Source organism: Parasteatoda tepidariorum, chromosome 6 (assembly GCF_982258835.1).
Source record: "Parasteatoda tepidariorum strain Cologne lab strain chromosome 6, Ptep-v5.0, whole genome shotgun sequence".
Taxonomy (NCBI): Eukaryota; Metazoa; Arthropoda; class Arachnida; order Araneae; family Theridiidae; genus Parasteatoda; species Parasteatoda tepidariorum.
In genome coordinates this window covers 30,235,667-30,258,883 of record NC_141760.1, presented here as the reverse complement: position 1 = coordinate 30,258,883, position 23,217 = coordinate 30,235,667, and the positions used below count along the sequence as shown (strand labels likewise).

The 23,217-nt window shown below is 30.4% G+C and overlaps 1 protein-coding gene across 1 annotated transcript in view; it reads right to left on the bottom strand.

Moving 5' to 3' along the window:
* Positions 1–23,217, bottom strand: part of LOC107436133 (RYamide receptor-like) — an 83,557-nt gene that overhangs the window by 51,672 nt on the left and 8,668 nt on the right. The window contains exons 2-3 of the mRNA XM_016047713.4: positions 18,336–18,436; positions 7,771–7,861 (exon numbers count right to left, since the gene is read on the bottom strand). Coding sequence (XP_015903199.3) covers positions 7,771–7,861; positions 18,336–18,436 — 192 coding nt within the window. The remainder of the gene's footprint in view (positions 1–7,770; positions 7,862–18,335; positions 18,437–23,217) is intronic.

Below are 23,217 nucleotides of genomic sequence, written 5' to 3'. Positions count from 1 at the left end.
TTCAATGTGCTTATTTATCTCTTATGCGTCAAAATTGACTTCGTAAATTGAATTGATATTATGATTAGTTTTATGAACACTCAGACATCCAGACAGACCTGCTAAATCACCTGACTTGAATCCCTTTGAAAATTCGTGAAACATGTTGAAACAACGGGTAAAACACCGAATTCAGCATCCTCAAATCCTCAGCTAGTGGCTTAAACAGGATTCGACATACCTGCTAAACGTTGTGGGCTTTTTTCCTAACCGAATCCAGGTGGTAATCAAATCCAGAGGGGGTGTTACATGTTATTGATGTTTTTCATGATTTCTCTAATTGGGACTTATTTCTTATCCGGTGGGCTTATTATTTACGTTATTTTATAAGAATTGAAACAAATATAATAAATTTTATTAAAACAGTTTTATTTTGTATGACAGCATTGGAGTTTTAATAAAAATTTTAATAGTCTTCTATTCTTGAAAATTTTTAAAGTCAATTTTTTTTTCCGTCTCTATTGTGTAGAAATATTTAATTTCCTTTTGCATTGGTAATTTAAATTTCATCGAATCTATGAAAACACCATAATAAAAACAAAATATATTCAGAGCTTAATTAACAACTGTATGAAATCACAAACCATATTTTACCAAGATTCATTTTATTCAACTAACTATCTATAATTTTTATTTAATTTATCATCTACTTAATTACCTTTAATTTGAACGTAATGTATTAAAAAGAATAATAACAGCGTTGTTCTTTTAAAAATGTAAAAGATTTAATGTTTTTATAATGCGAAGAGAAAATAAAACTCATTCCTTATTTTGAAAACTTTCGGGATTTCACTTTGGGTAACAATAATTTAAAGTGATTTATGACACAATTACATACTTTTTAAAAAATTGTAGTTAATTATGATTCAAAGTTTTATCTTTTATCATAAAAGTTTTAAGCTAAAATGTCCAGAGCAATACATTTTATTTAATTCTGTGATTAAGTATGTAGAAAAAGATTTATTAGACAGAAATATTCTGCATCATTATTTCATTAAATAATGTCCGCATAATTTTTAAAAATAAATGGAAGATTTTATTGATAAGTTTATTAACGATTTAGGAAAAATAACGAAAGTTTTCAGAATAGCTAAAATTGTTCCCTCATTACATTCCAAATGAGAAGCTGTTCTCTGCCATAAATTACGTCTTACGCAAATCCTATTAATGGGATTTATCTTTTGTCCTAGATAAAAAAAAAATTCCTATTAATTTATGAATCCATATTCATTTTCGGATGTTAATTAATGTGCCGACATTGTAATTCTTGATTACATATTACAATGCTGGTTTTAATTATGTCGCATAGAAAATATTCTAAGAAAAAGTTCATAAATTTATTTCGTCCGCAGGAAACGTGTATTTATGTGTGGACGAAATAAATTTATTTCGTCCACACATAAGTCTATTATTGTCCTAATGTTAACTCAATTTCCATTTGAAGTGCTATTAATGGAATTCCATAAAAGTGAAAAGAGCCTTTCAACTGAGATAAAATTGATTGAAAATACGTCTTTCAAAAATAAATTATTTCTGTCAAACTGTACATTTTGAAAAAATAATATCAAAATTGTAGATGATTGACGAAATAATGGTGATTGACGTATGTCTGATGATTTGATTTGCTGAAAAGTAATTAGTTATTCTAACAAATTCTAAGTTTCGGTGAAATAAAGTAGGACAGAGATAATGTTAACTTGAATAAGTGAAACAATTCATGTTAAAATTATGACGATTGTCATAACTTAATCATTATTTTTTGTCAACTGTCATAATTTCGTCAATTTTCATGATGTCCATGCCCTATAAATTACATGATTCCTGCTTTTCAACAGTAAATCTATGTTTAATTTTTCGCAATTTATTTATATTACAACGATTAACATGCATATTATTTATTTTTATTACTTTTTAAATAGTAATATTTTTCAAAAGGGAATTATTATTTATCGATGTTCTAAAAATAAAATTTTCCACTGCCATAAATTACGTTTTCAGAAACTTATGCTGAAAAAAAATTATTTAATGGATTCAGGTGTTATCTTTTGACAAAAATAATTAATTTTTCTTTTCAATTAATGAATCCGTATTCATTTCCGCACCTTAATTAATCTGAGTGATTAACCTTAATTTGATCACATTGCCACGTTGAAGATCTTAAATATGTCCCATTGTGAATATTATAAGGAAGAGTTTATAAATTTATTTTGCGAGCAGGAAACGAAGCATTAGTTTAAAACCTTCACTCTGTAGTTATTTTTTTTACTTTTAACTGTTATTATTGAAATTCTATTAAAAATTATTAAAGTTCGAATTTTTAAACGCGTTCTTTTCGCTTTCCTTTTGAAATTTTAAAAATTTTCTATAAGTGATAGAAGAGTAATTGTGAAATAAGAGTGCCACAAAAGTTTGTAGATTTTTTGAAAGACATTTTTTTTGAGAACAGTAAAAAAAAAATTAGCAATTATTAAGTATTTTTGTTGTTTAAATTTATAATGATTTAAAATACTTTTATCTTTTACTGTAGAAAAATTTGTACAACATGAAGAATAAACATTTACTCTTTTTATAACGCATGATAAATGATAATATTTAGAGCGTGGAAAAAAACCAAGAGTATCATCAAAATTTTCGGTTAACTTTGAAGAAGACCTTTATACAGGAATGGATTGATAATATCTGGGACTTTGATGATTGGAAGACAGTAGTTCGAAATTGAAGAAGAACCTAATCTTTAGAAGACTTAAATCCAGCAATAGGCTGATACTGTTAGAAGACGGTGATGGTAAATGCTTTATATACACCTATATAGGTTTATTTTTATATTCTTACTAACTATTCAAAAGATTTTATGGTACAAAATTTCGATAACTATATTCATGATTATTTGACACTCACTCTCTTGCTCAATGGACGTTAAAATTTTGTTTGCAGTTTGCAGAAGGATTTTTTTTCCAATTCCCACCCGGATGTTGACTTTTCGTCATTCTGGTACCAGAGCAACAAATTTGTTGACCACTCTCTAAGGAGCATTATAGTAAATGGGCCAACGCTGCTCCCTCAGTAAGAAAGGCAGATAGTAAGAAGAGGAGGAAAGAACATCCCGGGATGCAAACCCGATACCTTTTTGATTCGATGCGAACTCCCTGACCACCATACATTCTGGTTTGCAAGAATATCCTTTATATAATTTTTACTTTGTGCTTTTTTTCGATTTTACTTATACTCACAAAACTCTGATTTAACCTTAAACGATATTATGATGTTGATTTGTTGAAATTTTAATAAGGTATTACATTGAACAGTGTTACCCTTCATGGATAATATTGTTAAAGATATAAAAAGTAAAGATAGTACAAACTGTAAGATAATTGGTTAAACTGGGCACTATAAAGTATTAATAAATTAATACAATTTTACACCAAACAATTTCTACGAAATTTCTAACGATGTATAGGATATGATAAATTCATTTTTATTTAAGACATAAATAGAAAGTATGAGAATAGTTGTGTTTGAAAAATAGCAAATATGTTTCATTTACTTTTTATCTCTGATAAGAAATTTAAACATTTTCATCTGCAAAAGAATCTTAAAGTTTTAGAATGTCTTTAGGATATTAATGTGATTAACTAAGTTACGATTCGATTGGCAATTTCGGTGAAAATTTGTTTCTCAAATTAACATCTGCCGAGATCTTTTAGTTACTAAATTCTTAATTAGCTTACTAAAGAAACTCTGCTTTCATTTTTCTAAACGCTATTCTCCTAAATACCAAAGTAATTAGTAATCAAATAATTACCGACCTCAATATTTGCTTCAGTGATAAAGTTAAAGGAATTAAATGATTCACTTGAGAAAATATAACGCAAAACAATGAAACAAATTTAATTATTATTTTGGTCCATAAATATGAATAATTCAATTTATATAATTTGATGAGCATAGATAATAATTATAAATTTATTTAAATCGACAAGAAAATAGAATCGACAAGAGAATAGTAGCCTCTTGGATGTTCGGATAAATTTCACCTTTTAAGTCATGTTATTGAATTATACAAAGAAAACTTACTATGTTCTAATTTCTGTTATAATTCTACATTCAAAAATAGATTTTATTAAATAAAAATAATCAAACAAAAATATTAAGTGGCTGCATATTGTGAAATATATGTACTACTAAAATAAACAATATAGAGTAAAAATGAATTTTGTAGTCCACGGATGTTCCATAATTTCATGGCATAACTGTGGCAACGTTGACCATCAAGCCAACATAACTTCCCAGACAAGCTGGTAAAAAAAACTCAGATTTTGCATTTTTAAAAGTTTGGATGTCTATATCTACTAAAAGCACCCATAATTCTGTAATGAGCAAAGTCACAGAGATTGCCCTAATAGTGAACTGTAGTATTCAGTAACAAAATTACTGGGCTGCTGATTTTAACTAAGATTTTCCAGGCAGAAAAATATCAAAAACCGAACTTTTCAATAACTTTGACTGAGCTTAACTCCATAAAGCAACAATGTCCCATGGAAAGGAGTGCATGTCCATAACTAGACAGAGCTTTATGCTAATAATATAGCATATCAAAATATCAAAATATTTAGATGTTATTGCTTTCTATAAATAAGTCACTTAAATTCACTTTTAAAGAAATTACTTATCGTGTCTTTCAATATATAGCTATTTTTTTCACAAATCAATAACAAATTATTTTTGATTATTTTAATTTATAGAAGCACGTTTTAATACAATAACTATAAACAAAATAAACACGTAGTTTCAGATAACTTTAGGAATACTAATTTGATTACGTAGTCAACCTGTGCTTTCATGTTAACTTTGATCATTGAATTTATCTAATATAGGGAATTAAAAATAATTAAACATTACAGCTTGTGCTATAAACTCTCTTTTATCAAATAGAGCTATAAGCTAACAAACATCACTGGTGGTGTCTTTAAAATACTTGAGTAGCTGTAGTTGTTGTTGTAGTTCATTTAAGTCGCACTAGAGGCCCAATGGGCTATTGACGACGGTCTGGAAAACATCCCTGAGGATGACCCGAAGACATGCCATCACAAGTTTGATCTTCTGCAGAGGGGGTGGCACCCCCGCTTCTGTAGCCCGACGACCTTCACGTGAAGTCGAGCACTTTACGGTAAAACAGTTCAACGAGGACCAGTACCGCACACCCTTGGTCCCTGCGCAAACTAATCTAAGTGGTCACCCACCCGCACACTAACCGCAGCCAATGATACTTGACTTCAGTGATCTGCTGGGAACCGCATCTTAACGATCAGTCCACTGCGGGACTTAAAATATTTGGAAAAAAAAGTACAATTGGTATAGTCTTAATTAAAACTATGCCTAACGCTTAACCAATGAGAAAATTTCGTTTTCCATAAGACACTCCTAAACAAATTAATTGAAAATTTTGAATGAAATAAACCCTTCTAGATGCTGCCCATACATCAGGATGATAAAGCAAACATTTCTGGAACTACAAGAGACACACGCAAACTTTTCATCATATTGTTACAGATAAATAAAAATGATAATTGTTGTACACTTTATGTTTGTCTTACTAAATAACTCCATACAAATTCAGATTCGACGTATTTGTTGAATAATTTCTAATTGTATAAACCAATTATTTTTAAAATTTAAATCATTCGGCTCATTCATATTAAGGCTCATTGATTAATCTAGTCATTTAGAGAAAGTGCAAAAGATTACACGCTAAGGGCTCGACCGGGATTTGAACCCGAGACTTCTCGCACTCGGAACGAGAATCATATCCCTATACCACCAAGACACATTAGATTAACAATTAATTTCTTATTGGGATATATTTTTATTTCTGTGCATGCTAAAGATAACGATTTCCATTGCAAACAATTTAATTTAAAAAACCGTTAATTAGTCTCCGTCAATACAAAAATGGAACTGTCTATAAATTTAAATCTCTACACCAAACACGTAATAATTCTAAATTCAGTACAATTAAAGATCTTATTAAGAATTTTTTTTTCTTCTCGACATCAAGAGGTACAGAGGACTCCAACCGCTTCCTAATTTTTGTAAGTTCTAAAAGCTCCATTTTTAAAGAAAATTCACATACCCGACTGGTCCCACCATGAGGCGTTTGCAATATTTAGACTTTTCAATTAAAATAACTGTCTGACTGAGCATTTTTTTTAAAATTGGTGACTTTCTGAACTCTACTATTAGCTGCCATCACATCATTATGGATAACTATATTTTTTCAAAGGGACGTGGAACTATCTTGGCCGAGTGGCACTGGGAGGAGAGAAGTTGAATGAGACGAGAACTTTTTTATTCATTTTATTGTTCCTTGTTCTCTTTTTTTACCTGTTACATTTGATTAAGTTTTCGGTCATTGGAAATAAATTATTTAAATCTTACATTATTCTGCATAAAGAATTTGAATATTTATACCCAGCACTCTCCCAAAAAGGAGAGTGCTTCTACTCTAAAGGACATCTAATTGAGCATGAGTCAAATCAGGTCCTGAAATGTTGTTAACAAACTTATTAAATTTTCAATATTTATTAATATAAAGACTACGTTTTGTTTTCAATTTATATTATCAAATGGACTTAACTCATTTTTCAACCAAAACGTTCTAATTGTATAAAGTAATAGAAAGAATCTCTTTCTCTCTCTCTCTCTCTATCTTGAAGTCGATAACTTGTAAGTGTAGCAAAAGTTGAAAAGGTACCAATACTCGACCGCTATTTAAATGCGGGACCTCTCGCTCTCGAAAGAACCATACCGCTAGACCATTAAGCCACTCCAATGTGTCTTTACTCATTTGAGTTAGTCTATTTATAGTTTAAACTCGTAAGCATGTTGGGTTAATACAAATATTTTTTTTCTAAAATACGACTCATTTAGATCGAATAGTAGTAAAAGCAGTAACCTTTTGCATCAAATGCAAAATTCATACCCGTAGTCAAAATTATATCCCTCTCACATCTCCATGATCAAAAACAAAAATGGGGTAAAAAATGTAAATGAAACCTCCTTTCCCCCTAACACCCGCTGTTCAAATTTCAGTATCATAGCACAAAGAGTCATAAGAGTGACGCACTCAGACAGTGAGAAAGACTCACATACAAACTCATTTTTTTATTTTTTTATACATAGATTATGTATGGACTAGGAAGCTTCACTCCCTGCTCGCTCCACTCACTAACCCCTAAAGTGGCCTCTCATTCATCTTTGTTTCTTTTCCCTCTAAAAACAGTTATCGAAACAAAATCATTTTCCTTATAAAATATTTAATTATTTTAATTTCATGTAAAAAAATACTAATATGTTTATCATAACAAAATGAACGAATATTTGAAACTATTTTAATAGTGGATATTTCGCCTTTTGACACATGTATTAATAATTGCACTTAACTAAGCCATTTAAACAAACTTAAGCTATTTATGAACTTCTGCACAATAATATTATGCAAGAAAAGTATCAAGTTGGTTATAATTGTCCTATTCCTTGCACAAAATAGAGATTCTTCGATAAAAGAGGAATTGAGGTTTTCAAAAAAGCACAAATTTTAAACCATCTTGCCAGCTTACTTCAAAAGAGAGATATCATAATTTCACAAAAGAGTATCTTCTGTGAAATAGCAACAGTAGTAAATAAAAAAAAATATTAAAATATTGTTATGTTTTAGACCAAAATAATACTTACGTTATAAATGGCGTAAATGAAAGGATTGCAGCAAGAGTTACTCATAGCCAACCAGTGAGCGCTAAACCAAATCACATTAATGTATTTGTACCTGGAAGATACATTTACAAATTAAGAACACTGAATATATAATCAAAGACTCAAATATACCGTCCGTACCTCCCTTTAAAATTCGAAGTAATAATATTTAAAAGTGAATATCAGTATTTAAAAAAGGAAAGTTTATATTTAAGGGAGGAAAAAGTCCTAGCTATTATCAAAATTTAATGAATAATTATCGATGCAAGTGTAAAGTTAAAAGATTGAAAAGCAGTTTGATCTCCAAATAAAATTGAAAGGAATTTTCAATTTTTGCTTTAAACTGCCTTTTGGACTCACAGACTATTAAACTGATTTGTATAATTTTAATGCACTACTAACTGTTATTGTTCCTGATAATTATTCGTCAAGGTTTGATAAAAGTTATATTTTCTTTTATCGATTTTTAGTTCTTATATTGAAATTTTTTTTCAAAACAGTACCTTTTAAACTTTTTTCCCCAAAGCGATAATTTGTAATAGATTAAAAGTAGTAATTTCGGCACACACTGCAAAAAATGGATACTCAAATATCACGAAAAATTTTTCGTTTTTGACGAAAAGGTCTCCTGGTCCATGCTCCGAGTGAACTTTACTTGAATTGAAAAAGTTATCGTCACTTCTTCGAGGAAGCAAATTTCGTCAAAAGCAAAGATGTATTTCGTAAATCAATTTTTCTCCACAAAAGAAAGACATATTGTGTCTAATGCATTGAACTTTACTAATAATCACTTAATCGTAGGTTCCATATAGGTGGTACAACACAAAAAGAACAGATAGAAGAAAGAGATAAACTACAAGCATGCCCGATGCAAGATTCGAACTCGGGATCTTCCTGGTATCATCAAACGGGAGAGTTTTCCTTCTGAGAGTGAATTATGAATAATTGAAAGAACACGCTGTTGCGGAATTCTGTAAAAACATTTTTTTATCTACATTAGTTTATCAATTTATCTGTAAAGCTTAGTGTAGGGAATGGTGAATTATTGTATAATAAAAGTCAACTCATTTTTTTAACGCGAATGCTCATTTCTTTTTGTCTGCAATTTTAATTATGAAATATTTATACTATATCTCTTAGTTTACGTATTGTCTTTTTGGGGGAGGAGGGGGGTTGCGACATCAAGCAAAAGACGCGCTATTTTAATGTTGCTTAAGCAATAATAATTGCAGAGTAAAATAAGTCGTTTGCTTTGTACACAATTGTTTAACACAAAATTTTGGACTCTCCAAATCAGCGGTTGCCAATTTTTTTCCGTTTACAAAACCCTTAAAAGTCGAGTTTCTTTCGGCAGTACCCAGAATTTTTAAAAAAAGCTTGATAACAGCTGCGAATATACCGAAAAAAGAAGAAAAGAAAAACAGATTAATTTGAAAACATTTGCTCTGAAGAATGAAACTTATTAATTAATGAAACTTATAAAATTCATTAACTTATTAATTTACTATTTTATTAATTATTATCATCAATAAAAGCTTAAAATTAAGTTTTATCCTCGGCAGTTAAATGCATAGGTCTACAGCGGCTTTTTGTCGGGTAGTTTTTAGCGTATACGTAAGTCGAAGTGAATAAAATAAGCTAAATTATGTTGTGCTTTTTTTTTAAAAAAGAAAAGCATCTTAAAATATTGTTCATTGAAGAAAAATACTTCTTTTTTTTTATTAGAATTTGGTTATTTTATTTTGAATTTCAACGTTCGGTGAGAAATACTAGTGCATAATTAAGATAAGAAATAATTAAAGTTTATTAGTTCTTTTTTCATTGAATAATTTCAAAAAATAACCGAAATATCAAATAAATAATATATTATTGGTTTGCCTATTAAAAGTCTCAAAAATGTTTACTGGTATATAAAAAATTTCACGTGGAACCATTTCGATATTTCTATGGAACCATAGAGTTCCGCTGAACACCTTTTAGGAACTGCTGCTACAGTCGCTTCGGGTGGAATGGGGGATAGATTAAAGATCATCCAGTCAGTTACTAAAAGTTTCAATAAGTGTTTGCTCCGAGGTAGCTCAGGGGATAGAGTGCTCGCCTCCCAATGAGGTGATCCTGGTTCGAATCTCAATGACGGCTGGTCGATTCGAATTCTGCACCCGGCTCGCACCAACAGTATTAACGTAAAATATTCTCAGTGGTAGATGGATTATGGGTTAGAGTTCCCTTGCTTTTAAGCTAACTGTGGGAGGTTTTCGTGGTTTTTCTCCATGTTATACAAATGCGGGTTAGTTCAATCAAAAAGTTCTCCACGAAGACAAATTTCTCCCAATACTTGATCCAGGTGGTTCCCTGTCTTCTGGATTGGGTCCAAAACTACAAGGTCATACAGCTGACTAATGGTAGTCGTAAACTGTTATTTGAGTCGACTGCTCAACGATGGTGATAAAATAAGTATTTCCACCTCTCCCCCTCTGCAAAAGCCACACTTTAAAACCAATTAAATTTATTTATTAGTAAAAATATACTTTTATCATTATTTTTATATTTTGTTAATTTATTTAATTTTAATTAAGTTATATTAAAAAATTGTTTGTCCAGGTTATTTTGCTGCATCCCGTTTATGAAGGTTATAAATAACATTTTTATTTAAATTATGATACCTTATGAAAAATTCTTATTTTCGAACTACACAAAATAAATATGACTTGCTAAGTATTTAAATTCCACACAGCAAATCAAGGTAGAGACATCCAAAAGAGTGAAAGTGGGAGAAGGTTCACACGAGAACCAAACAGTGAAGGACTAGTCTTAAAAAATCTGTTTTTTGTCAACAAATTAAAACGCTAAACTTGTTATAAAGTAAATATAACTTATCTAGCGTTTAATAATTAGAAAACAGTAACTAAATATTTTTATCATGAAGTATGTATTATCGTTCGATGACTTTATAATATAGGAAAAACCCTACTCCTTTATAAAATAAACAACAATTTTGAATTTAAATCTTTTTATTTTGAATTATTATTGAATTATATTGATTACTTCCTTATAGTTATTGTGAGTTTTTATTAATTATTTTTATCATTTTTGATAATATAGAATATATTGAAATATTATGAGTATAGAATGATATGTTTGTAGAATATATTATTTTTTTTAAAAAAATTATCTTTATTTAAACACTGCATGTCTGGCTGCAAAATTTTTAAAAAAATCTGGCTGCAAACGATTTTATCAAAAGAAAACTCAACAGCAACCATTTTGTTTTATATCACCTTGAATCAGCTTTCATTCATAGAATAATTCATGCATGCACATAATTTTTATATTTCAAATAATGCACTGTACTGATACAAAGAAAAACCGGAATGAGTAATGCATGTCATACATTATTATTTTTTTCAAAATGAATGAATAACTAAAGTTTCTTTCAACAATTATTGAGATAAAAGAGATTGAGACTGAATTTTATTTCACCAAGAATATTATTTTTTATGTAGCGAATTTTGCCAACAAGCTTTAGTTCTACTGATTTTAAATGATATTTAAAGTTTGACAATTTAGATTTACTTTTTCTGGTGGGCGTATAATAAAGTTATAAAAACAACATATTTTGTTTAAAAGAAAAACTAATATTCTATTTGTCAAATATCTAGATATTAATACAAATATTAAAAGCCAAAAGTCACCGTTATTTTTCTTTTTTAAATCCACAATGATTAAACCAATGACTACTATAAAACACCATAGACTCATTTTGTTATAATTCAAATGAATTGATTCAAACAATTTTTTTTAAAAAGCCATCGAAGTTGATTCGTTTAAATCTTCACATTCAGATAAATTTGTATTATAATTAGTTTTATTATTCAATTTAAAAGTCAAAAACAGTTCTCTTAATATCCGATCAAAATTATTATTCAAATTCTTATAAGCTATATATCAATAAAATCAAGACAAGCAAATCGATAGCTCTTTATAGAATTTAATTTCTTTTTTCCTACTTCTACATGGAATCCCACTTAGCATTTACTTATAATGATTATTTTTACTCAGAAAGAGAATAGAGAATTAAATATAATCTGAAGAATTAAGTAACAGAGGAGATATTAGGAAATACTTATAAAGATTAATAATAATATTGTTCCTTTCCGGTCGTTAAAATTAATGCTCTACCTATTGCTACATTATTATTTTAGTAGAGTGCGCATTATGTTACGAAAGTCCTTGGGCTATTTTTATCGGAATTTTCAATCAGCATGGCCGTGAATGGTATGGTTTGCAGAAAGCTATCTTCCCTCAAATGATTGCTAATAACCACCGAGGAAGAAAGTTATTTTCGATTATTTTCTGTATTGTTATTCGATTTTATCAGCTCATTTCCCTAGAATAAGAAGATAAGAAACTCGAGTTTTAACTCGATACATAGCAAAATTGGAATGTTTTTATCAAAACATAAACTTCTTTAACTAAGCATTTCGCAGAATTAGCTAGGTAGATACAAATAAAGATTGTGATAAGTTATAGATTGTTCTAATTTAAATCATTTTAAGCGTTTACGTGTTTGACAATCGCGTTTTCTTAGTCATTTGAATGCAAATTTTTTTCAGTCATTCATAATTTTGTTTTAGAATAAATTAAGTGATCATATGTAGCATTTATAATACTCGTCGTGTAAGGGTTGTTGAAAGGAGTGAATTGGCTATTTATTCTACTTCCAGATACTCGTAAGCGTTTATCGGATATTGACAAAGAACTTTTAAACTCCATTTGCTTGTTGTCAATTCTTTTTCTCAGTTTAGTACTTGAGAGAAAAAAACTATGCTTATGTTATTTTGTGTCTTGTACATAGAGATAATCGTAACAAGAAATTGAATAAAATGATTTGAGTTAATAAACAATCACACCATAATATCAAACCATTAACCCAACATTATTTTGTTAATTTATCTTCTTTTATTCTTAGCAAAACACAAGAAGAGGTCCTTAATTTAGGATTAAATTTCGCTGCTACTTCTAAATTTTCAGTTCCCACTACTATTGCTCGCTTAGAATCAGCATTCAAAGAGTAAAGTTTCTTCTGGATTACTCAATACCCTCCGGTATTTATTTTCTATTTTTCAGTAGAATAAATCTAATCTCACCTACCCTTAAAAACATGATATTAAGGAACTCAATTCTAATTCTGACGTCTTCTTTATCAAAGCTGATAAAGGTAGGTAGATTGTTGTTTTCAACAAATCTGATAACTAAAATCATGTTGAGAAGATGTTAGCCTCTTTTCTAAAGATATTTTCCTCCTTCAGACTACATTAAACGTTATGGCATTCCTTCTGTTTCAAATTGTGGTCGTTTTTATGCAATTCCTGAAATTCAGAAACCTCAACTTGCTTTTAGACCCATTGTCTCGAACATTGATACCTCACGCTATAAACTCTCTCGATTTTTAGCTCTCAGCATCTCACCTCTAATAATATCCATACTGTTAAAAATTCCCATGATTTCGTTTCCCATCTCGTGCGTCTACCCCCGTCAACAAGACAATGCTCTCTTCTGATGTTGTTTCTCTTTTCACTAATTCTATTTTCACTAATTCTATTTTTCCCTATTTCTAGTACTATTGATTGTTTAAAACTACGGTTGCAAAATTTTCACTACACTTTCATTGAAATTGATATTATCTCCCTTGTGAATTCCTGCATTCAGAAAACTGCTTTGCATTTCAATGGTAATTTCTATAAACAAATTGAGATTTTAGCCATGGGCAACACTTCTCACCCATACTATGTGACATTTCCAAGCACTATTCGAGGAAAAAATCTTTAAATTGTTCAAATTCTCTGGGTAGAAAAGATATGCTAACGATACGTTTGTCTTAGTAGGCAGTGATACTGATTTTCAAGAGTTGCTTTCTATTGTCGCTCTTTTTTTTTTCCTCCTTCTGCGCATCAAGTTAGGGGGAGTTGTTTTTTCCTTTATTTCAATTTAGTTGTTGTTTGGCAGTCAGTAGTGTTATTTGGTTATGGGATTTATGTTTCAAGTAAGCTTCAGTGCGTTTTATTCTTATGTATTAGTCTTGATTTTATACTTTTGTATTTGCTTTATGTATTTTATATTTTGTATTGTATTCTCTTCCTGGACTTTGGCAAAACCTTTGGGGCAGAGAGAGAGAGCAATTTGGACATTTGTCTTGCTCTCTCGATAGAAAAGGTTTTGCTTTTATGACTTCCGGAGCTGGTTCCCCCTGAAGACGTCAGCTTAGATGGTCGAATTTTTTCATAATTTTCATTTTTCATTGTTTCTTTTGTTCCTATTGTCAACTCACTTGACACCAATATTCAATTTACATTAGACAAGGAAATTAGTTTTACTTTACCCTCTTCAGATATCCTCGTAACCAAACACTCCAATAATTTCATATCTCTGTTTATAGTAAAGATTTTGCCTCCTCTTTGCCTTCTCATGTTAATTCTATACATCCTAATTGTCAAAAAATGTCTGATTTTCCTACTTTCGTTTTACGTGGACTTAATCTATGCTCTGACACTTTGCACTTAACCTTTGCTCTGATTCAATTTCGACAACGCTAGAATTATTTCCACTCAGTCACGTCGACTCATCTAGATACCATGGAATCTTATTTAATTCATTCGAATGCTGATTCCCTTATTAACGACATTGGTTTCTACCAACCTCTCCATAACGCTTGGAAATGCATTTTACCCTGATTTGCCTCCCGGTCACTGCACTTTTTCTTGTTCTATTTTACATCTCTTAACTCTCTCAGCATTTGTGGATTTTTTTTCCTTTTTGTTTCTTACTTTTTTTCCATTTTTTGTTGGCAACTTGCGCTCTTTTTCAAATCATTTTTGTTTCGTTACATTCACATCTGTCAAGTCTGCAAAATGGGGACTTATTTTTGATGCGCTTGAAACATGTCGACTATGCTTTCAATTTTGCATATTTTTGAAGTATATGGAGTTTTCTATCAGGTAAATATTTTTGTCAGAGAATTAGTTTCACTATATATATTCAGGATGTTCTGTTATCATCGCTATTGTATTTTTAATATCTTTGTAAAAACTGAATTAAAAATTGTATGCTGTCTTTATTTAAAATCTAATGAATCCGTACCAGAAAAATTCTCCTTTAAAAATGACAAAACTATTTTGATTCATTTCGATTGCTGCCTTTCATATCCTCTCGATTTTCTCTGGCAATTAAACAGGTTTTGATATTTTTAATTTAGCCTCCTCTAGAAGGATTATCTGGAATTTTAAAAGGATTTTTTTCCACTTTAATTAAATATTAGCTTTCAACCCCAACTTGAAATATAATATCAATTTCATTTTTGCAAAAATTAAAAAAATATTTTTATGATGGTCGATAATTATGGACCACTGAGTAAAATGAAACTATTTTCAGTAACTCGTGAAACGAAGTTTTTGAGCTTTTAGTAAGTGTCACTATCAGTGGCTCAACGGAGAGAAAGTTCACCAAGGTTAATCAGGTTGGAATCCCAGCGAAACCTGGATTATATCAATTATGCTCCCGTCTCGCACCGACGGCAGTGTTTACGTAAATATGCCTCGGTGGCAGACGGATCATGGTTTGGAATCCCCTTTTAGGTGGGAATTTTGCGTAGTATTAAACTCTATGTAACGCAAAGGCAGATAGGCTTAATCAAAAAATAATCCTCCACCAAGGCTTGGTTGTCCCATTGCTTGATCCAAGAGTTCCCTTGTCTTCTGGGCTGGGTTCAAAATTACAAGAACACGGAGTTTAATATTTAAAATCCTTTTTTGTTTCTTGTTTTGAACTTTCGTGAAACATAAAAATAAATATACTAAACTTTTTCCTACCCGTTACTACGTTTTCATAAAAAGCTAGCCATTTTTCTTCGAAATTTAGAAAAAGGTTCTTTTATAACTCTACAAATCGCTGTGGGTCCTGGCTTGCAGCACAATGTTGTTCCAAACCTTCTTATTTTTAGTTTGGATTTCCAATTGGCTATTTTCTATATAGTTGGATCTTTTGTTACGTCATTTAACCATCTATTTTTCTCATCTTGAATTCATTGGTTTCCAATTTAAAATTTCTCTCAGCCCCATACTTTTATTCAATTTTTTTTGTAAGGGATGGGCAATCCAAGTGTTTTAATTTTACGAATTAAATAATATTTTTATAGTTATTGTTACTAAGTTCATTATTGTTTCCTATTGTTCCTCGTGAATAGTTTTATTTCAATTAACCAAAATCGTTTTCGTAAAATAATTAATAAATTATTGCTATTCGTCATTATTCATCAAAATCCTGGTTTCGCGTCCATGACTTACTCCGGGCCTTATAACTGTTTTATAAATTTTATATATAATTTTTTAATGATTTTGTTCTTGAAAGCATTTTTTTTTCCTTTTCTGTATTCTCGAATTTTTTTCCTTTCAAACATTATTATTATCATTGATCATTAAGACTAGTTAATTGAAACTGGAAACTCTTTCAATCAAAGAATTAGCAAGAATTAAAAAGTTGCGTAGCACAGATATCGAGTATTTCGCGAAAATCTTGATCTGAATTTCCGGATATATTTTTTATATTTCTTATTACCAAGTTTTATGCTATTCTCGTATATTAATGCAAATAGAAATTTAATAAACAAAAAATAATTTTTACTAGTTACTTTTAAACGTTCCTTAAGATCATAATCACTCCCTTATAAAAGAAGACTCCTTTAAAACTCAATTTAATATTATCTCGATCTTTCTTACTCAAACTTTTTACAATTCTTGCATGCCATAAATGAATAAGTTTGCCACTTAAATTTGTTTTCCTTTCTAAAGGCTTAAATACTGGCTTATGTTAACCATAATAAGTGATATTCGATTGCCATAACTAAAACTTACAATTATTCACAAAATAAGTAATTACTAACACTTACAATTGGGTATAATATGAAAAAAAAACACAACTACTTCGATTTAGTAGGAACAACATATGACGCAATGCTAAACGAATGGAATTTAGTTGTTGTTTATTTAGTTATTGTTATTAGTAGTTGTTGTTATTTTTTTTAGTTGTTGTTTATTTAGTTGTATTTAGTTTCAATAACTTCTCTTTATAATGCAATAAAATCTGGCGAGCAGCTATTTAAACGATCGAACACTTCGTTTGTTTATTTGTGGCTTGAAGTTAGGCTCGCAGAAAATGCCGTTCATGGGTTAAGTTTAGTGGGAACAAAACAACCTGTGACATAGGCTATATTATACCCAATTAACTGTACCTATTAAAATTCAAACATCATAAATGTAAATATTTTAATGTGTGCTAGGTTTAAATGAAAATCGAATCACCTTTCTTTCAGCAATTTCTTGTCAGAAGATAAAGTAACACAATATAAACTCAATTTTAGTTTAAAGTAATACCTCGAATTAGTTCTTTAACTTTTTCCGATTAATCCATGTAAATACCATGAAATTTACACTGTTTTGACTTTAGTGCTTCTCAACGCCAAATATAGTGGCAAATACTTGACATCTAATTGGTCTAGTGAAACACCAAGAATGTTTTTTGCACTTCTTGGTGTAAAGTAATTGCTACCAGTTTTTGATATTCAGTAACAATAAAATTTATAACTACAGTAAGATATGCTACACATAAAAGCAAAGTATTTTTACCAGACAATATAAAGTAAGAATGTTTAATTCAAGGTGCTTGTATGCATTAATTTTTTAAGTAAAATTAGTTAGTTAATTAATCATACACATGGAATATTCAGATGAGTTTCTCTGTGAGTAATTTTTTGCAAGGATTTATCTTCAAATAAATGAAATTTATAACCATAGGGGGAAAATTTCAATTAGCTTTAAAAGTTCTAGAGATATGCCTGAATACGCAAAAAGTAAAATTCACACTAAGGAGCCCAAACTTTGGATCGCTCTCCTGACCAAACAATGGGGAGCATATTTCAAAGATTACGACTACCACCTATATTTTTAGGGTCACAAATCCAAATCAGCCGAAAAAGGTATGTTTATTCAAATAAAGTACGTTTCTTTTTGTCTAATTTTGTAACTCAAAATATCTTCTGCATTAATGAATTAGTATATTTGAGGCCACCCCCCTTAAACCATTAAGAAGGAATCCTAAAAATTGAAGATCTGAGCATTATATCAAATGTTATTCAAGGTGGTCCGTTTTTTTAGTGCACTGTACAACGACGGCAAACTTTCACTTTCTTGTGCCCGATGGTAAATAATCTACTCTGTTCATCTGATGGTTTCCAAACAAATGCCAAAATTGGAGAAAATAATTCATGATTGAAGTTAATGCATCGGGTTATTGAGTAAACTTTCTTAATTATTGTTTTTTAAATTTAACTACACCCTCGTAAATGTGTATGAGCACTCGATTTTGCATTAAATTGAAATAAATTATTCATTCACACAATTTTTGAAGTTTTGAAGAACCAAATTTGAAAATAAGTTACACCACAATTATGACAGTGTAGTAGATGAATGAAATGTAAATTAGACTCTCTTACTTACTCGTTGATCTTTGGAATTATTTGCTGGAGAACATTGTAAGCTTGAAATGGTAGCCAACAAAGAGCAAACATTGCCACCACAATTGAAAGCATCTTTATGACCTGAAAAAAAAAGGGATTACTTTGCAATGTATATATTTATTCATTTAAAATCAAATGGCCTGACAATCACTCAAATTCAGATGAGTTGCATTTATTTTATAAATTTCTGGCGGAGTTCCAGCCTCTTTTTGTCATGCTATTGCCAACAACCAAACTCTATTTTGCAAATTCTTTTCGGATTGCTTCACAATCCAGGCTCATCTTGCTTGATCATCGGAAAATTACGTATTTCAGTCAAGCTTTATATAAATGCGGTTCTATTCTCAAAACAAAGTTCTAAAAAATTTTGGTTCATATACATTTCGGCACTATTCCGCTTCTGTGGGTCATAAAATCCTAATTCCACAAAAATAGGTTTTTATTTACTTGTTACGATTTATAATTGTAATTTTAAGAAAAATATATAATGCAAAAAAACCTTTTTCCTATATTACGTACCTATTAGCACTTCAGTAGAACCAATTACCACAGTTAAGGAAGCAATATTTAAATTTTCGATAAAGCTTCGGAGGGTCAAATCTAAAGATTATCTGATATTAAAAAAATCCCTTAAATTTCCACGTGACAGTACTTTTTGTGACACTTGTGAACCACAGCACTGACAATTATGTTCAACTACACCTACTTTCGGAACATACACCGAAGAGCCATTACATTATGACCACCCTCCATCTATAACAACGGGCTCTTCCTGGTTTTCATGGTTTCTCGCCCAGGAACAATGTTTTCATGGGGCACATTAGGACCCATAATCCTCATAGAACAATCCCTGACGTCTGTAAGCTATTTGAACATAGTTGCAGACCAGGTTCACCCATTCATGGCAACAGTTTTTCCTGCTGGGAATGGTGTTTACCAACAGGATAATGCACCATGTCATAAGGGTCGCATCGTCATGGATTGGTTTAAGGAACATTCCAGTGACTTTCAAGTCCTGTCTTGGCCCCCAAATTCACCTGACCTTGATCCAATAGAGCATTTGTGGTCCTACTTGGAAAACCAAATTCGTGCTGCCACGCTACCCCCTCACAATGTGAAGGAATTGCAGGACCTGTTGGTGAGCGCTTGATACCAGATACCTCAGGCTACCTATCAGCACCTTGTGGAATCAATGCCAAGGCGGGTGCTAGCAGTTTTGAGGACTAAAGGTGGTCCTACATGTTATTAGCAGGGTGGTCATAATGTAATGGCTCTTCGGTGTATAATCATAATTTTAAGAAAATTATCTAACTCACGAAAAAAAATTCCTATATTACGTACCTATTAGCACTTTACCAGTTGTACCAATTACCACAGTTAAGGAAGCAATATTTAAATTTTTGTTTAAGTTTCGGAGGGTCAAATCTAAAGAATATCTGGTATTAAAAAAAATCACTTAAATTTACACGTGACAATACTCTTTTTGACACTTGTGAACGACTGCACAGACACCACAGCACTGAATGTTCTATTACACCTAATTTCAGAACATAAATACCAGTAAATAATTTGAGCTGATTCTTGGCACTTATATCATACAATGAAACATTTTTCTTTTTCAGATTTTGAATGTCATGATCTGCAGGGGTGCGCCATCAATGAACATATATTTCATTAAAGGAATGCAAGTAAGAAGTGCCTATGGAAAGCTAGATATTGAGTGGTGTACTTTTATGATATGGAACATTTGACCTTAAAATTGTGAAAAAGTAAAATTTTGCTAAAATTTCAAAGCTATTGGCTACCTTTGCCAGAAGTGTCCAGGTATGAAATGTACTAGAGAAGAATCCATAATGCAACAGAAACAAAATCAATCCACAGATTTAAATCAGTGTATAGAACGTTTATACGCGAAGAAAATCATTCTGGTTAAATTACCGTACAGTAATTTAATGATTTTTCTGGTAAAATGACCGTACTGTAATTCAATGACTTTTATGGTAAAAAAGGAAGAAAATATCGTTTTTTGATAATGAAATTAAAAAAAATACAATATATACTTTACGGTGTTTAAACCATTAATTTGGGAATTTTAACTTTCATTATGGTAGCTGTTTACCGAAAATTATAGCTTTTAAAATTATAGTTCTTATTACTTCACATTTGGTAACAAATACAAAACTGAAAAGTAAAGTTAACCTAATAAATTGTTTTTATGCTATGTTCTCAAGTATCATGATAGAATTTTTTATTTTATATCAGTCGTCGAACAGCCGACCCAATTTTGAGCTTACTACTACTAATGTTCAACTCCGTAGCCTTGTAATTCTGAACCAATCCAGAAGACAAGGAAACTCCTGGATCATTACCCCCAAGGTATTATTTGTTATGGGAACATGGAGGACTTTGTGACTCGACATATTTAATGTGCATCAGTCACCATTTACTACACAGGCAGCCTTCGGCAGGAGGGGATCGAACCCACTAACTCTTGGACATGGTCCCAGTGCCCTACCAACCAGGCTATCCCAGCCTATCATGACAGAATTACCAAATTTTACCACATTTATCAAATTTGATCACGGATTATAAAACAATGTTTTACAGTTTATTTTATTAAAATAATTACCAAAGCGCTTTGATAATATAAAATTTACTGATATAGTAAAGGAGAATGGAGGAGTTGAGTTTTTTATCCGTGACTGCATCTTTTGAAAAAATTTCTGACATGTGTATAAATTATTTTTACCTCTATTATATTTTTTTGAGAATTTTGAACTGTATATTTGAACCATATATTTTTAACACCCAGCATATGGAAAGTCAATTATATATTTTAAGCATTAAAATCGAAAAAGAAAGTCACTCACGCACTGCAATCATTTCGATTAAATATGGCTGAGTAATATCTAGCTTTTATAATGATGGTTAATGACGTTTATATCTTATCGAAAACTTAGATCAATATAAAATAGGGATACTGACTTATAAGTTAACTATAACGTATTGATTCCCCATTGAATGCTGCTTTTAATAGCGACTATACGAGCGCCATTAATTATATATTCGAAGCTGTTGCGTTTGAAAGCTTATTATAAGGTATTACTAAGTCTTCTGTATGTTACCATTTGTAAATATCTAACATAATTGCTATATATATTCTTGTTATTTCTTAATATGATATCTACTCCTCATTTCAGTTCATTGGAAATCGATGTCGATTAAACTATGGCATGTCATTTAAACTATTTTAAAGAATTATATTGGCTTTTAATGCAATATTTTCAATTAAGTAAATTTTTGCAGAATATTATTCTTTTAAATTATTTTCTGCAATGTTTTTTTTGTGAGTTCTCCAAAAAAGCATGGTTTTGAAAACTAAATTTTACATATGAATGAAAAACAAAAATTACTACATTAATTTAAAGCAAGCTTTTACTAAATTAAGTATTTTAATACATATTATTTCTGATCATTAATTATATTTAAATATATATTTTAATCAAAATTTAAGTATTTTTGATCTATAAGCTGCAAAACTTTTCGCACCGTTTTGAATTGGATAATTTCGAATGGTCTGATCAAAATTGTGAACATAATTGTTCGAATATATTTTGAACTATTAAAATGATTTGGTGTTCTTAAATATTTATTTCTCAAAACCCTCTTTGAAATCTTCAATTCAAATTTTGAATTTTTTTTATATAAATTTACATAAAAGGTGCCCAAAATGCATGGAAATGGCCAAATATCTAAAAAATACGCATGGAATAAAAAATGTAAAAAAACACTTATGAACTATATTCAACTGATGCATTCAATGATTTCAAATCTGATTTCCCTTTTTCATTCTATCGGGTAAAGTGCACTGAGCAAACCTATATGGTCAAAACTACCAGAATATGGTAAAATATACCGTGTTTTTGACCCTGTGGTAATATTTACTGAATTGCTGGTGTAAAGATTTTGGTAAAAATAACAATAAAATATGGTTTTATAAAATGTGATAAAATTTGGTAATTGTGATATAATTTGGTAAAATTATCATAGTACTTCAGAGCATGACATTACAACTATTTATTCGGTTAAAGTTGGTTTTTTGTATTTTTTAATGAATAGGTGGTGATAGGAACTTTAATTTTCAAAATCAGAATTTCAGGTAAATATTACGGTTAAAAAAAAAATTTCTAATAACCACCTGTGTTAACATCCGTCAATTCAAGCATATACAGGGTGATTTTGTTGGCCTCTCTTTCAGGGGCACCATATTAGGTGGGCCAACGTTGCTCCCACAGTGAGGACAGATAGTACAGAGAAGGAAAGAACATCCATGCCTTGCCCGGGATACGAACCCAGAACCTTTCTGATGCAAGAACAGTTCCCTGTCCCCTGCACATGCCCGTCGGCTTACGGTTAAAATACGAATTGAAAAATAACGTACATTTTGGTTTTATTTACTTAAATTAGGTTGTTGTTGCTTTTTTTTTAATCAGAAATTACATTACCATAAAATTACCATGAAAAACGGTAGTTCAACCAGAACTGCTTTCGCCGTGTGATTGTGCAATTACAGAACGATCTTCAAACCAAAAATCAAAGACACACTATTAAAAAAATTAGGGTATTTTTTCGAAAGAAATTCATATTTGCATTAAAAAATGGCAATTCCCTTTAAGATTTCAAAGTTTCCATTTACTCTACACCTTGTGAGGAGTTAAAATGATCAAGTTAATTTTGCATCGATATTTTAGTACCATCATTTAAAAATATTTCACACTTGCATTTTTAGATAATTGATTCGCTACTATTTCTCGAGATATTTAAGCATTTCCATATTTGTAAACACCCTGCGGTTTAGGAAA